The 13,743-nt window shown below is 48.4% G+C and overlaps 1 protein-coding gene across 1 annotated transcript in view; it reads left to right on the top strand.

The window, feature by feature from the left end:
- The first annotated feature begins 7,091 nt into the window (after nt 1-7,091).
- Nucleotides 7,092-13,743, top strand: part of SLC1A4 (solute carrier family 1 member 4) — a 36,554-nt gene continuing 29,902 nt past the window's right edge. Inside the window, exon 1 of the mRNA XM_054197230.1 lies at nt 7,092-7,642. Coding sequence (XP_054053205.1) covers nt 7,125-7,642 — 518 coding nt within the window. The 5' untranslated portion in view covers nt 7,092-7,124. The remainder of the gene's footprint in view (nt 7,643-13,743) is intronic.

Below are 13,743 nucleotides of genomic sequence, written 5' to 3' on the forward strand. Positions count from 1 at the left end.
CTGGCACCGGCGAGGGGCTTTATCCACCCACAACCACAGGAGAAATCAGCAGCTGCTTCTACCGCGAGCACTCGCAAGTTCTTCATCCAAGCATGTTTACCATAGTTGCAACCCTCCCATTGTTTCCCTTTGCTTCTTCAGTAGCAAAGCTTCGCCATGAGAGGAGATCACACAGCTTTGTTTTCAGATCAGCTCAGCTTGTTTTGAAAAGCCTGACCCAGCATTTCCCCCGCCAGCTAGAGGCAACGTCCCCTGCTAGGACAGGATGTCACACATCCAAGATCTTGAACATCTGTGCTCATTCTTGCCCTTTTTTCCTACTTTTCCTCACTTTACCCTCAAAGAAAAATCTCAAGGAGACCCTACAAAGGAGAAAGTGACATTATTCTTATGAGGCGAGTTGGGGCCCTTCTGTTCCAGCATGTACTGGTTTGGTTTTCTTCATGTTTGTACATTATTATGGTTTTGAAAAAGGGGACAAGACACTCAGTTTTAAATTTGCTCATCTCTCAATTAAACTTTGTTTCCAGAGCCATTCAAAGGAGCTTAGAGTAAACAAGGTATGTGGGAGGGTATTATTCTATATTTTTCATCTTCTTCCTAGTAAACCTGTATGTGCCTTTGGAGGATGAAGTTAAATATTTACCCTAGGTCAACCATGCCTGTCTGCAGAGTTTATATTTTGTTGGAGTTTGGGCACGCAAGTGGTATTTGCAAAATTCCTTGCCTGCCTCCACTATTAGTAAATGCACTCACAAAGGCCTTTTTTTTCATCCTCAGAATATTTTCAATCAGGCGTGAGAACTTCCTTCACCTGGAGAGACCATGAATCCACGTGTGAAACTGTGGTAGGATTATGTTTGGGATGGGGTTATTTCAGTTGCTAGCCAGGAACGTACATGTAGCAGGACCTCAGGAATATTCTTGGGATCTGGCATCACTGTGGGCCAGGAGGAGGTTCTTTCCGTGGTTTCGGAGGTCTAGTGGGAAGTATCCCTGCCTATGGCAGGGGAGTTGGAACTAGATGATCTTTAAGGTCCCTTCCAACCTAAACCCTTCTATGATTCTATGAAATCAGGCCCATTATCCTAAGTCCAGGTGGCTGTGTGTGGGTGGCTGGTCCTGCATTCAGCTTGCAATGGGGCGAGCAGGTTGGTGGCACTGAGAAGAGCTGAGGAGCAGACTTCATGCTCCTCCCAGAGGCAGGCAGAGAGCCTTGCTGTGATGGGGCTGGATTCTGTCCAAATCGCTTGGCATCCCAGGCCCAAAAAAAGTCTCCCTGCCAAGCTAAAGTCTGCATACCAAGGAAGTGCTGTAGGCCTTCGTGCCACAGCCAGCGTGCTGTGGCTCTTCTGAGGACTTTGTTTTGCCCGGTGGAAAACAAGCTCTCTCCCACATGCTTTTCATGCATTCTCCTCAGAAAAAGGCCACTCTGTAACACAGCCCTGTGGGACACTGCAGGCTGTCCAGAACATCTCCGTTGGGATGTTCAGGAGCACATTTATTCAAGCTTCTCTTGAAAAAACACAAATATAAACCCCAAGCCCTTCCTGCCTTCCTCCTTTTCATCTTGCTCCCTCCACCCCCCACCATGACTTTTAGGCGTCAGTCTCCAAACTACTTCAAATCAAAGCAGTCACGGGAGACAGGGCTGATGATTGATGATATCTTTCACAGACGACAGAGGTTTCTGTTAGGTCTCCCAGGAAGAGAGGGTAAACAGCAGCCAGACTTGAGGAAGCTCCTGAAAGCTGCAGACGACCTTGCAGGTCTTAGGAAGAGGGAGATAGCGGCAGGAAGATAGAGGGAAGCGGAGGTGGCAGGATGAGTGTTCACTGCACTCCTGCTGCACACAGCTGGTATGTGGTTTTGTAGGAAACGTGGCCCAAGGGCTACTCTAACCTGTGCCAAAAGGGCACGTGCCAGGTGTGAGACCCAAGGAGATGCTCTTTGAAAGCCTTCCTCTCCTTCTCTATCAAAGAAACTCAAGTCTGATTTCTTTCAGACTGTGTTGACCTTCCTCAGGTGTGGAAAACCTTCTCTGTTTCTTATTGGCTTTTCCACCCTCTGAAACCAATGTCAGTGGAGCACGTTTGGGCCAGCAACCTAATATGTGTTGATGTGACCCTATGAGTGAAGGAGAAAACGCTCAACAGATGGGTTTATTATATCAAAAGCTAAGGGTGTAGTCACTGCTACTTTATTTCATGTGCTTTGCTCTTTCAGAAGTATTTGTTAAGTATAGTCTATTACGCTTGTGCTTCATGATAGTACATAATAATACCCAACACATGCATTAGGACAGATAGATACTCTGTAGTAATGCAGAGAGGATTCCACTTTTTTCCTTCCCCAAAACCAAAAATCACAAGGCAGAAGCTTTCTTTAGTACCTTCATTTCCGGTTGAGATGAGCAGCGCTGTGCAGTTAACTGTCAAATCTGACTTTCTCCAGAGATCACAGCTGTTTTCTATGCAGAGGTTTGATTTTATTACAGAGGCCACCAAGAAGTTCAGAGCTAGCTCCAGATGTGGATGTCCTCAGGGCCAAGGTACATTTATATTTTGGAGGTCAGGGCAGAAAAAAAGTAGGATGCAGTTCAGATGCCAGGTTAAATCACCTCTGAGGAACAAAAAATCACATTGAGTTTCTAATGTTGGGTGAGCATAGTATATACAGAAGTCACAGAGGGAGGAAAATAATGATTTTCTGTTATATTGTTGCACAGTCTGGTTTTGGTGATACCTGCATTGTAAGTCAGGGGCGGAGAGGGTCACAAAACAGAAATTACCCGAAACCTGGGTATCCTAAACCAATTTGCCAGGTCTTCTCCATACTCAGTGGAGCATGGCAGATACCCCCATGGGAATTTCGTCTCATCTGCCTCAGACACATCTTTTAAAAGGGGGTAACCTTCCCTATATCTCTATTGACTATGGAAAAAGCAAGAATTAGACATTAAATTTCTGGGTGGCAACATCTAGATTACATAGATCCCGTCCTAAGTGTCCATCTCACTGATCTGCAGCAAGATTGTGCCAAAGGTTAACAGTGGGAATGGATGAGCTGTAGGAAAAAGGCACTGTAAGCCTTTCCTCAGAGAGGTCTCGATACCAACTTCCCTCAACAAAGCAGGACTTTTTCTGAGGGAACAGCTCAAAGTAAGTCCTGTAATCTGCTTGCTTGGTGCTGAAACAGAGAGAGGAAGGACCTGATGCCCTTACAGCTGTCGAGATTTTTTCATTCCCGTCACTGAGGCTCAAATTTCAACACCCACCATCAAAAAATGATATCAAGCAGAATTTGACTGGAAATCAGCAGGACTTCTTCCTTTCTGAGACAGTGCTGAAAACTATGTTGGCTGTCTCCTCACCCAAAGCAAAAGGAATTCCTTTATTTTATTATAAAGGAACTGGATTTTTGTTCTGGTTTGGGTTTTTTTTTGTTTATTTGTTTTTGTTTATCTGTTGTTGCCTGTTTATGATCCCTCTGCTGATTTCTGGAGGAAGCACTCTAGCCCCGTGCAGGTGAAAGCCATGTAAGACACAAAAATTTTTCAAGTTGCAAGAAGGAAAGTCAAAAACCCTGATTTAGAAGCACCAGCAGGGTGGACATTGGAAACATGCAGACTCACTCATTGGAAAGCTCCCAAGATCAACAAGCACTGAAATGAAAACATGACACAATGGATCAGTCAACGGTTACTACTGAATAAGTCAGCGGGCTTCAGACTTAATCACTGCAGCCATCCATGAACTCTCACAGGGTGCAGAAAAACAGTTAGCTTTGCCTAGAATGTCCTTGGGATGATGTCCATTCATATAGTGGGAGGTTCACATGCTCTGTTGTCTTCTTGATGAAAGCATTGTCATCTGAAGATATGTTAAGAGAATCACAGAATCGTAGAACCATAGAATGGTTTGAGTTGGAAGGGACCTTAAAGATCACCCAGTTCCACCCCACTGCCATGGGCAGGGACACCTCCCACCACACCAGGTTGCTCAAAGCCCCATCCAGCCTGGCCTTGAACACCTCCAGGGATGGGGCAGCCACAGCCTCTCTGGGCAACCTGGGCCAGTGTCTCACCACCCTCACAGGAAACAATTTCTTCCTAATATCTCTAAATCTCCCCTCTTTCAGTTTAAAACCATCACCCCTCGTCCTATCGCTCCACTCCCTGATCCAGAGTCCCTCCCCATCTTCCTGTAGCCCCTTTAGGGACTGGAAGGGGCTCTAAGGTCTCCCTGGAGCCTTCTCTTCTCCATTCTGGAGAACCCCAACTCTCTCAGCCTGTCCTCACAGCAGAGGTGCTCCAGCCCTCTGAGCATCTTCAAGGACTCCTCTGGACCCACTCCAACAGGTCCATGTCCTTCTGCTGTTGGTGGCCCCACAGCTGGAGGCAGCCCTGCAGGGGGGGTCTCCCCAGAGCAGAGCAGAGGGGCAGAATCCCTTCCCTCGTCCTGCTGGCCACGCTGCTGGGGATGCAGCCCAGGGTGGGGTTGGCTTTCTGGGCTGTGAGTGCATATTGCTGGCTCATGTTGAGCTTCTCATCCATCCACACTCCCAAGTCCTTCTCCTCAGGGCTGCTCTCAATCTATTCTCCACCCAGCCTGTAATTGTGCTTGAAAAGCACAAATAGACTTCACTTCTTGAAGGATAACTGTTTGGATCAGTGTTTAAATCAGAAAATCAAGAGGGGAAAAAAAGGGAGGGGAAACTGGGAATCGAAATTCTTATGGTGTCATTGACCAGGAAGCTTGACACAGGCATCCCTACGCCAAGGTGTTCTTCACGAAGGTTTGGCCATCACCAACCAGCCTTAGCATGGGTTAAAAAACACACAGTGGGATCTACAATTTTGGAGGTGTGTGTTCCTGCAGGTCATCTGGCTGTTCTCGTGGCACTGCTCTGAGCAAAGTCAACCCTGTGAAGACAGGGGGAGATCCTCCAGGAGAGAAGGAGCCTACTATCAATTCATTTGGGGGAAAAGGTTCTATTTTAACTCTCCCGCTGATCTGGTACATGTGCTGCTACAGATGAGTTTTCCAATTTCATATGTTCTTGTTCACACTTCCCTGAATTTCTCCCCTTGCTTTTCAGTTTGCATATCGGAACAGCATTTCTGCTCATTGTTTCGTTTTAGAATCTTTTCTCAACTGAAACAGAAAATAAAGACTTCTATATTTTTTTATTCATTTCATCATTTTCTGTTGTCCTTTCTTTGCTCCCTTTCCCTTCCCCTTTTCATGGCTAAATGGAAAAGAAAGAAAGGGTGAGACTGGGAGATAACGGCAAGGAAAAATGCAAGGGAAAAACAAGGCATGATGTTTTTGCGGGGAGTACTCTCAAAATATTAATTAAAAATCCATTTTAGAAATGCTTCTGATGGGAAAAGAAACAATTCTTTTGGAGAGCTAATTGTTTATTATTTACAAATCTATTCACAAAAAAATTCAAACCTGATTTCAAAAGACCCACGTAGCTTTTTGTTCCTTTTGAGATTGGTGGAATTGAGTGTCTTTGAAAGTGTGTGCAGATACTTGCTTTCCTCTTAAGTTTAGTCTCTGTTTCCTCTCTCTGCTTATCCTAATTTGGTGGAACTTTCATTCGCAGACTTCCACAAACCAAGCATTCCTCAAAGGGAAAGTTGTCAGGAAAAAGCTATAAAATCAGTAAAAATATGCCTGGTATCTTGATTCAAACTTCAGTGCAAGAGCAAGCTGCGAGTCAAGACTTGGCATCGAGCTCTGAGGTGGGTGGTGGTGGACGGAGTTGCTCGTCGGTGAAGACGGAGACTATTCCCAGAAGTTCCAGCCATGGCGTAGGGATCTTTGGGTCTATCCATGAGGCTGGAAAGCAGAAAAGAGTCTTATTACATTGGGATTACTGCCCCATCATGCCCTGTCAGTCTCTTTAATTATCCGGGTCTACTTGAAAAGCAAATGTGTGGCTGGTTGTTTTCACAGCATGTTTTCTGCTAGGCTGTGCTTTGCTGATGTCAAGGGAATGAACTGAAACGAAGCCCCTTCTAAAATCCAAACATGAGCTGCAACTTGTGCAACTGGCTCCGTGGGCAAACATGACAGTCCTGAACCTCCGAGGCCCTTGCAGATTTGAGAGACCTAGGTGTCCTTTATCAGCCCCTCGGACCATCAGAGGCATCGTCTGCTCCTCAGACAACCTGCTGGTGTGATCAGACGTGGGTTTGAGCCCTGTTCCTCCAGGAAGCATGCCCAGAGCCCACGTGTCTGTGCCATCCTTCCACCGATGAGCCTGTGGACATGCTAGATGGCTTTGAGCATGGGGACGGGAGCCACAGCCACAACCTGTTCTGGTGCAGACAATGGCTCCTGCCTCTCTGAGAGGTTCCTGGAGAGAGGAAGGGGACACTGAGGAGATGTGTGTGAACCATGGGAAACTGAGGGGACATATGTGAGCTGTGGGGACACTGATGGGGATGTGTGTAAGTCATGGGGACACTGAAGGGACATGTGTGAAACATAGGAACACTGCGGGTATGTCTGTGAACCATGGGGATGCTGAGGGGACATGTATGAGCCATGGGGACACTTGAGTGGGACACTGAGGGGACATGTGTGAGCTGTAGGGACATTGATGGGAACACATGTGAACTATGGGCACACTGAGGAGGCATGTTGTGTGAACCGTGGAGAGACTGAGGAGATGTGTATGAACCATAGGGTGGCTGAGGAGACATGTGTGAGCTCGGGGACACTGAGGGGACACGTATGAGCTGTGGGGACACTGAGGGGACTGCTGAGGAGACATGTGTGTGAGCTCTGTGACCCTGAGGGAGACCCTGAGGGGACATACGTGAGCTCTGGGACAATGAGGGGACCCTGAAGGGGCAAAGAGGGGGCCCGAGGACACGGCAGGTCCCCCTCGCCGCCCGCGGGCCCGCCGCGCCGGACCCCCCCCCACCCGCCATGCCGCTGAGGCGACCCCCCCGGCCCGCCTTCCCCCCGCCCCCCGCGGGGCGGGGCCGGCTCCGCCCCTCTCCCGCCCCTCCCCGGGGGCGCGCGGCGGGGCGGGGCCGGCCAGTCAGTCAATCCGTCAGTCGCTCGCGAGGCAGCGGGGCACGAGGTGCCGCCGGAGCGGGCGGGATGGCGGCGGCGGCTGAGGGGAAGGCGGGCAACGGCCATGCCGAGGGACCGGCGGCGGCCGCGGCGGAGGAGAGGGGCGGCGCGGGTGGGCTGCGGGGCTGCCGGGGCTTCCTGCGGCGTAACGCGCTGGTGCTGCTGACGGTGTCCGGGGTGGTGGCCGGCGTTGCTCTGGGCGCCGCCGTGCGCCGTGCGTCGCTGGGCCCGGCGCAGGTGGCCTACCTGGCCTTCCCCGGGGAGCTGCTGCTGCGGATGCTGCGGATGGTGATCCTGCCGCTGGTGGTCTGCAGCCTGGTGTCGGGCGCCGCCAGCCTGGACACCCGCTCTCTCGGCCGCCTGGGAGGCATCGCCCTCGCCTATTTCCTAGGCACCACGCTGCTGGCCTCCGGCCTCGCCGTCGCCCTCGGCTTCATCATCCGCCCCGGCGCCGGTGCCTCCGCCCTCAACGACCCCAGGCTGGGGCTGTCGGGCGACGTGCCCACCAGCAAGGAGACGGTGGACTCCTTCCTCGACCTCATCAGGTGAGCCCCCCCCGCCCCCTCGCCTCCTCCGCCTTCCTCCTTCCCGCCCTCCCCGCCGCCGCCGGAGGATGATGACAGACTCGGCGGTGTTGCACGCTGCAGCTAGCGGCGGGGGAACCCCCCTTTCCTCCCCCCTCCTCCTCATCCTCCTCCTTCTTTTTCTCCTCATCCTCCTCCTGGATGCTGCTTCTCCTCCTCCTCCTCCTCCTTCTTTTCACCCTCCTCATCTTACTCCTGCTTGCTCCAGAGGCACCGCTTTCTGCCCAGGTACCCACAAGCCCGGTCAGGTATAGGGCTGTGTGGTGCTCTACGTCTCCCCCCCACCCCCGCCTTTATTTTTAATGTTGGCTGGGTGGCTGTGAGGATGAGTCGAGACTTGCTGGGAGCTCTGGGTGCCTGGGCCCGTTTTTGGTCCTACCTGGAGAGAGAGTGGCTCCTGCGTGTTCGCTGTAGGGCAGGCATGGCAATTCCTGGCACCTTCCACTTCGCTGCTGCCTGTTGTTGCCCATGTCTCGCAGGCAGGGCAGGGCAGCTTTCCCCATCCTTCACACGCACCTTTTTCTTTTATTCCCCTACCCTTGACTCAGTCTCCTCACGCAAATGCCAACCTACCTCTTATAGTGCCCCCCCACCCTGTAGATGCAGACATGGAAATGTAATCCTGTATTTCCATTGAGGACATGCCCTAAGCATAGCCTGGCCTGAGGACACCCTGTATGTTCATGAGCTTCCCATCCCACCTCTGGACCTTCCAAAGACAAGACTCGCATTCCACAGAAATACCTGGAAGTAAGGCTTCCGCTTCTAACCAGATCATAGTCTTTTTGTTTTATCCTTACTCCTTCTTGCAAAGTTGTAGAATTAACGTCTTTTTTTCTCAGAGCCCGTGTCTTGTTGAGATCTGTCCAGCTCTTTCAATAAGAGAGGAACACTTACACGAATGAGGCAAACATCCAGCCAGCTTTTTAAGTATCCAATTTCCAACTGCAGTCTCCCGTACTTTGATGAATCTTGGTGCAGAACCCCAGATGTGAACTGCTGGTGTATTTTCCCAGGTTATCCCAGGTCTGGCTCTGCCACTTATTCACATCTGAGCAGTGTTGGGCAGTCATGGAAAAGCATATTACAGGCACCTGAGAAAAGCAGTGGAATAAAAAAAAGCTGAGAGCAGCAGCTGTGTCTCTCCCGGCGACTGTAACTGAGGGAGGGATGGGAAGTGATAGGGCATCAACGGGAAGTGTGGAGGTTTGCTGAAACACTGGAAGATGAATGGCTTTGGAGGTGGAGGATGTTGTTACCAGGATGCAAACAGAAGAGTAAGGGAGGTGACCTGTGTACCAGTGAAGTGGCGTGAGAGTTGTGCTTAGCAGATATCGTAATTGCAAAACTGAGTGGGGGGTTTTTATTCAGATCACTTGCTTTGCTTTTATGAGTTAAGTTATTCAGCTGAGAAACGTTTTCACTGTGTCTGGGTAAACAGATGTGACAACAAAGATAAAAAGAGTTCATACAAAAATGAAAAACAAAACCAAAACTGTATTTACAACTCCACGCTAATGTCCTTTCCTCCCCAGAGACATGTTCCCTTTGGACAGAAAGTAAGTCCGCTTTGTCCCATTGGCAGGCTGTGTACTTTGTGTCCTCAGCCCACCTCTCTTAAGGACCAACAATTCCTGTCAGAGCATGTTAAGAAGTAATAACAGGACAGTGGGGGTAGGTGGTCTGGCTGTGAAGGTGACATGGAGTTGAATGGAAGTGTAGGCAGGTGAAGGAAAATTACAAAAAAAAGGAGTCAGCACAACCCGGAGAGTTGGGAAGACAACTGTAGCGGTAGCTGCCCCAGGTGTGTCCTGGTGTGGTGCTGTAGCTGGTGTTTCATTCCTGTGTCACCATGTAACACGGAGTAGGATGTGGCTGAGAAATGGGGCGAGGATGCTCCAGCAAGCTTCAGGCTATGGGTAACATCTGTGAAGTGGGAGCAGAAAGCTGTTTCTTGTTCTGGTCTGTAAATGCAAGTGGAGAGTTCATCTTCAAAGGGGTTGTAATGGTGGTGGGATTGAGTCCTGAACTCGAAAGTAACACTCATAAGGATAAGACTTGGGCAAAGCACGCAGGTTGCAGAGGGGTTTCCTTTTGGGAAATGAGGGGCCGGGGACTTTCCCACAGTGGGCTGTGAATTCAGCTTTTTCTTGGAAGGGCTGTTGCAACCACATTGTCAGACAGTCCAGTTGTCACAGCAGTGACAGCAAAATCCAATCCAGAAAAGATGTGTTTGGACACAGCCATCACTAAAACTCACAGTCTTAGCATAAATCCCTGACAGACCTAGGGATGGAGTGAGTTATGTGATTTTTCTGGAAATAATATCTCTCTCCATCTGCCTTATTTTTTAAATTTTTTATTTTTAAAATTCTTCTTGAAAATGTGGGTGTTCTGGTTTGAGCATCGATCTTGGTCCCTGCTGTGGTCGAAGGTACCAGAGTAACCTCATCTTCAGTTAATGAGGCCTTGAGGAAGCCATTGCCTTCAATGTGCTTGGGTCTCGCAGCATCCTGCTCTTTTCTTTTCTTTTTCTCTCTTTTGTTCATGAAACTTTTTATTAGATGCAAGAAAACTTTGTTTTCAATTGTGTCACAAGACTGGCTGTGTCCTTCAAGGCTTCACTGCTCAGTTTTAGGTAAAAGGTAAAAATGAGGCGCAAATGGGTAAACTGAGTCCCCCTACAGCACTGCAAGCAGATGTAAAACATGGCCCAAGGAAGAAACAGCTAAGAGGAAATCACAGCTGTGAGTCAGTATTTGCCATGGATTCTGCAGGGATGACACAGGGTATCCTTTTCCAGGCTGCAAATCCCTTCAGCTTTTGGGAAGTGTATTAGTTAATGAGCAAAGATGTCTCTTTCCATTGTCGCAGCGATGTCTGGAAGCCAGCTTAATTCTTCATCGTGGTTTTCTGTTTCCAAGTCTAATGCTTCCACACAAACATGCATGTATGCATGCAGACATGACTTCTGGAAAAGAGATTTGTCTTGGGCTTTGGCAGCAGATGAATGATGACTCACTGGTGAACCAAAAGGCTTTCTCTGTTTTATTTCATCCATTGACCATAACCTCCAGGTCTAATTTGTCTGCCGCCTTCTGGCTGGTACACCTTCCTGGTTTCCCTTCTGGCAAGTGCAGGAGGCAAGCCTCCAGTGTGCTTGGCTACGGTTAGGGCTTAGACATATTGTCCCCTGCCCCAGGAGGCAGGGTGGGGACAGCAGAGCTGTCCTGAAGATGCCTTTGTGCCCCACAGCAGGGATGTTGATAGCCCATCTCATCTCCATGTGGGCAGCTCTTTGGAGCTCCCTAAAGATGAGCATGGGCAAAGGCAGGGAGAGTCTGCAGCTCAGTGATGGTGGGAGGGATCCATCAAGAGTTCAGAGGTGCTTCCACAAGGTTGGTGGCTTAAACCAAACAAAAAGTGGGGTGTGCTCTGAACCCAAGGAGGACCTTGGATTTCCTTAACTCTGTCCCATATCGAAGAATAAAGACAGGCTTCTCCAAAGCACCCACTTCAGTCTCTTGCATTAAGCCAGGCTCTAGGGCACTCTTATTCCCCATGCTCTTAGCTGAAGGTGGACTTTGTGAACCTCTCCAGAGCATCTGGCATGGAGAGCAGCTCAGTTGTACCAAATAGGAGAGGGCTGAGTGCCAGCAGAAGAGAAGGAGAGTGAAGGGAAATTTTAGAATTTCTGGTTTCATCCCTTACACGTTTGTTCAGTGGAGAAGGCAAAGCAATGGAAAATAAAGAGTGTTTGTCAGCTTGGCTGTGAAGTGGGTAGCAGGTGCAGGAAGCGGCTAGCTGTGATATGGTGGCCTCTGGGGCTCAGCACTCACCTGGGTAGGTGACATTGCAGAGAGCCAGCTTGGTTCTGATCACTCTGGGTGTCTAGTCTGTGAGAAACAGGTGAAGAAGAGAGAGGTGGTGACAAAGAGGTGACTCCAGCCACCAGCTAACACAGCCCACCTATAGCTTGTTGGAAAGTGATTGAAACATCAGGATCAAGTGTTTTGCAAGAATTTATTGATTTGTTAACATTTTTGACAGGCAATTGTCAAGACTGCATGTTTCGATAAGGTCAGAGTTTTGTTTTAGCTCTGATTTATATTTGCTGATTCAATAAAATTAAACAGTTTCCCAGGAACCTATTGATCCTGTCGCAATTTCCAGCAGCGGGTGATCCTGGCATTTCCTTTAAGTGAGGTCAATGTTTTGCTGTAATTTTATACAAAAAGCTTGAGTAGAAAATCTCACTCATCAAAAAGGAACATTTCAACAGAATATTTTACAATATTTTTTTAGTAGGAAAAAACATCTAGAACAGGCTTTCTTTGCCCAATTTTGGGATGAAAACATGTTTTTGAAACTGTGGAATTGGCTTTGGGAAGAGAATTCTGTTTTTTAATCCAGCTCTAGCTGTTAACAGTCCGGGGAGGGAAAGAGGTGGTAGCATCATCTGCTTTTTATAGGAAGGGTACACAGAGGTCCAGGTGTCTGCCCTAAGCAGTAAACTCAGGGTTTCTCAGGCTGCCAGGCAAGTCTGCAAAAGCCATTTAAATTTTATTGCTCCTCACTGCCCTTTCTGTCTCTCTGCCAGAGGTTACCAGCTGTGCTGCCAAAGGGAGTACCCACAGTGCCATCAGCAAGCCCGTGCATTGGCTCCAAGTGCCTTTGGAGCTGGAGGGAAGGCAGGCATGAACCTGAGCATAGGGAGAAGCATCGGTTGCATTTTGCTGGCTGAGCTGCAGAGCAGAGGGCCAGGGTGGACCTTGGGGTGCAGAGCACTCATGCGGTGACCCTTGCTCGGGCTCCAGTAGCACTTGCTTCTTACAGCCTTGGTCTTCCCAGTGGGTGACCCAAAAAGGAGCAACCATGAGAGCTGTCTCTGAAATCCCAGTGTGGAAAGAGAGCAAAACTTGACTGTTAGGAGAGGAGAGTGAGGTGCCACCTTTGGTAGTGATAAATAGAATAAGAAGTAGCCAGGGAACAGCTGCAGTTACACCAACGGCAGGTCCCCGAGATAGGCTAACCACTGGGTTTCATAGCTGTATGGCTAGCTCTTAACTCCGGGGTACTCAGAAGAAGGAAAGTAGTAGATGTTACTGTCCACCTTTGCTTGTGTTTTCTGCGCCTGGATCCTTTCTTGAAGTATAGCGACTGCTGACTGATTCTTGTAGGAAGAATTCCACTGTTTCATTCATGTGCCTGCACTGTCTGGTGGGGCTTTTTTAGGAAGTCTCTGAACATTTCTGTTCCTTTCTTTTGTTCTTTATATTCATTACCTTTTACTACTGACTCCCCCCAGTTATGTTTTATTTTCCAAGCAACACAGATGCAGACCTGACTGTTAAGGCAAAAAAGTAACAAATATCTGCTATAAGTAAACGCATTTTCAAGTTTTTCTGTGTTACAGCACTCATAAATATGTATATGTTCAGGGCATGTATTGTGCATCCACATACATATCAAACAGCAGATGAGAAAAATCGTGTGATCTTGAATGAAAAGCTTGGGACAGAAAGAAAAACAAAAGAGCAATCCAAACTGGTGTCTGGCAGGTTGCCACAGATGGCAATAAAGTTGCTGTCAATGGACTCCTACCATTGAAAACACTTCATTGAAAAAAAAAAAAAAAAAAAAAAAAAACAAACCCAAAAACCAACAAAACCACAACCAAACAAAAAAGTGAAACAGGAGATAATGCAACAGAACATTTTTTCTAGATTTCCTCACAAAAATATGTTTTCCAACAGCAAGGTTTTTGGCCTTGGAAGTGGAACCTTTTTGTAAGAAGCAATGCAAGAGGAATGCGTAGTATTTTAGGGTTTCGTTCTGCTTGCCTGGATTTCCCTTCATGCTTTTCCTCACAGAGCAAAGTTGTTTGCAGAGCTCTAGCAAAAGAATCGTTCAGAAACAGTTATTAATGATAATCCCTTACACATGTAATGAAGGAGTTCCTGTGCCATCCTTATCCTGCTGGTGGAAAGATACAGGGTAAGGAAGAGAGGAATTTGCCTGTAGTATCAAAATTGAGAAGAATGGGAGCTACAGCCCCTTTT

The sequence above is a fragment of the Rissa tridactyla genome, chromosome 3 (assembly GCF_028500815.1).
Source record: "Rissa tridactyla isolate bRisTri1 chromosome 3, bRisTri1.patW.cur.20221130, whole genome shotgun sequence".
Classification (NCBI taxonomy): Eukaryota; Metazoa; Chordata; class Aves; order Charadriiformes; family Laridae; genus Rissa; species Rissa tridactyla.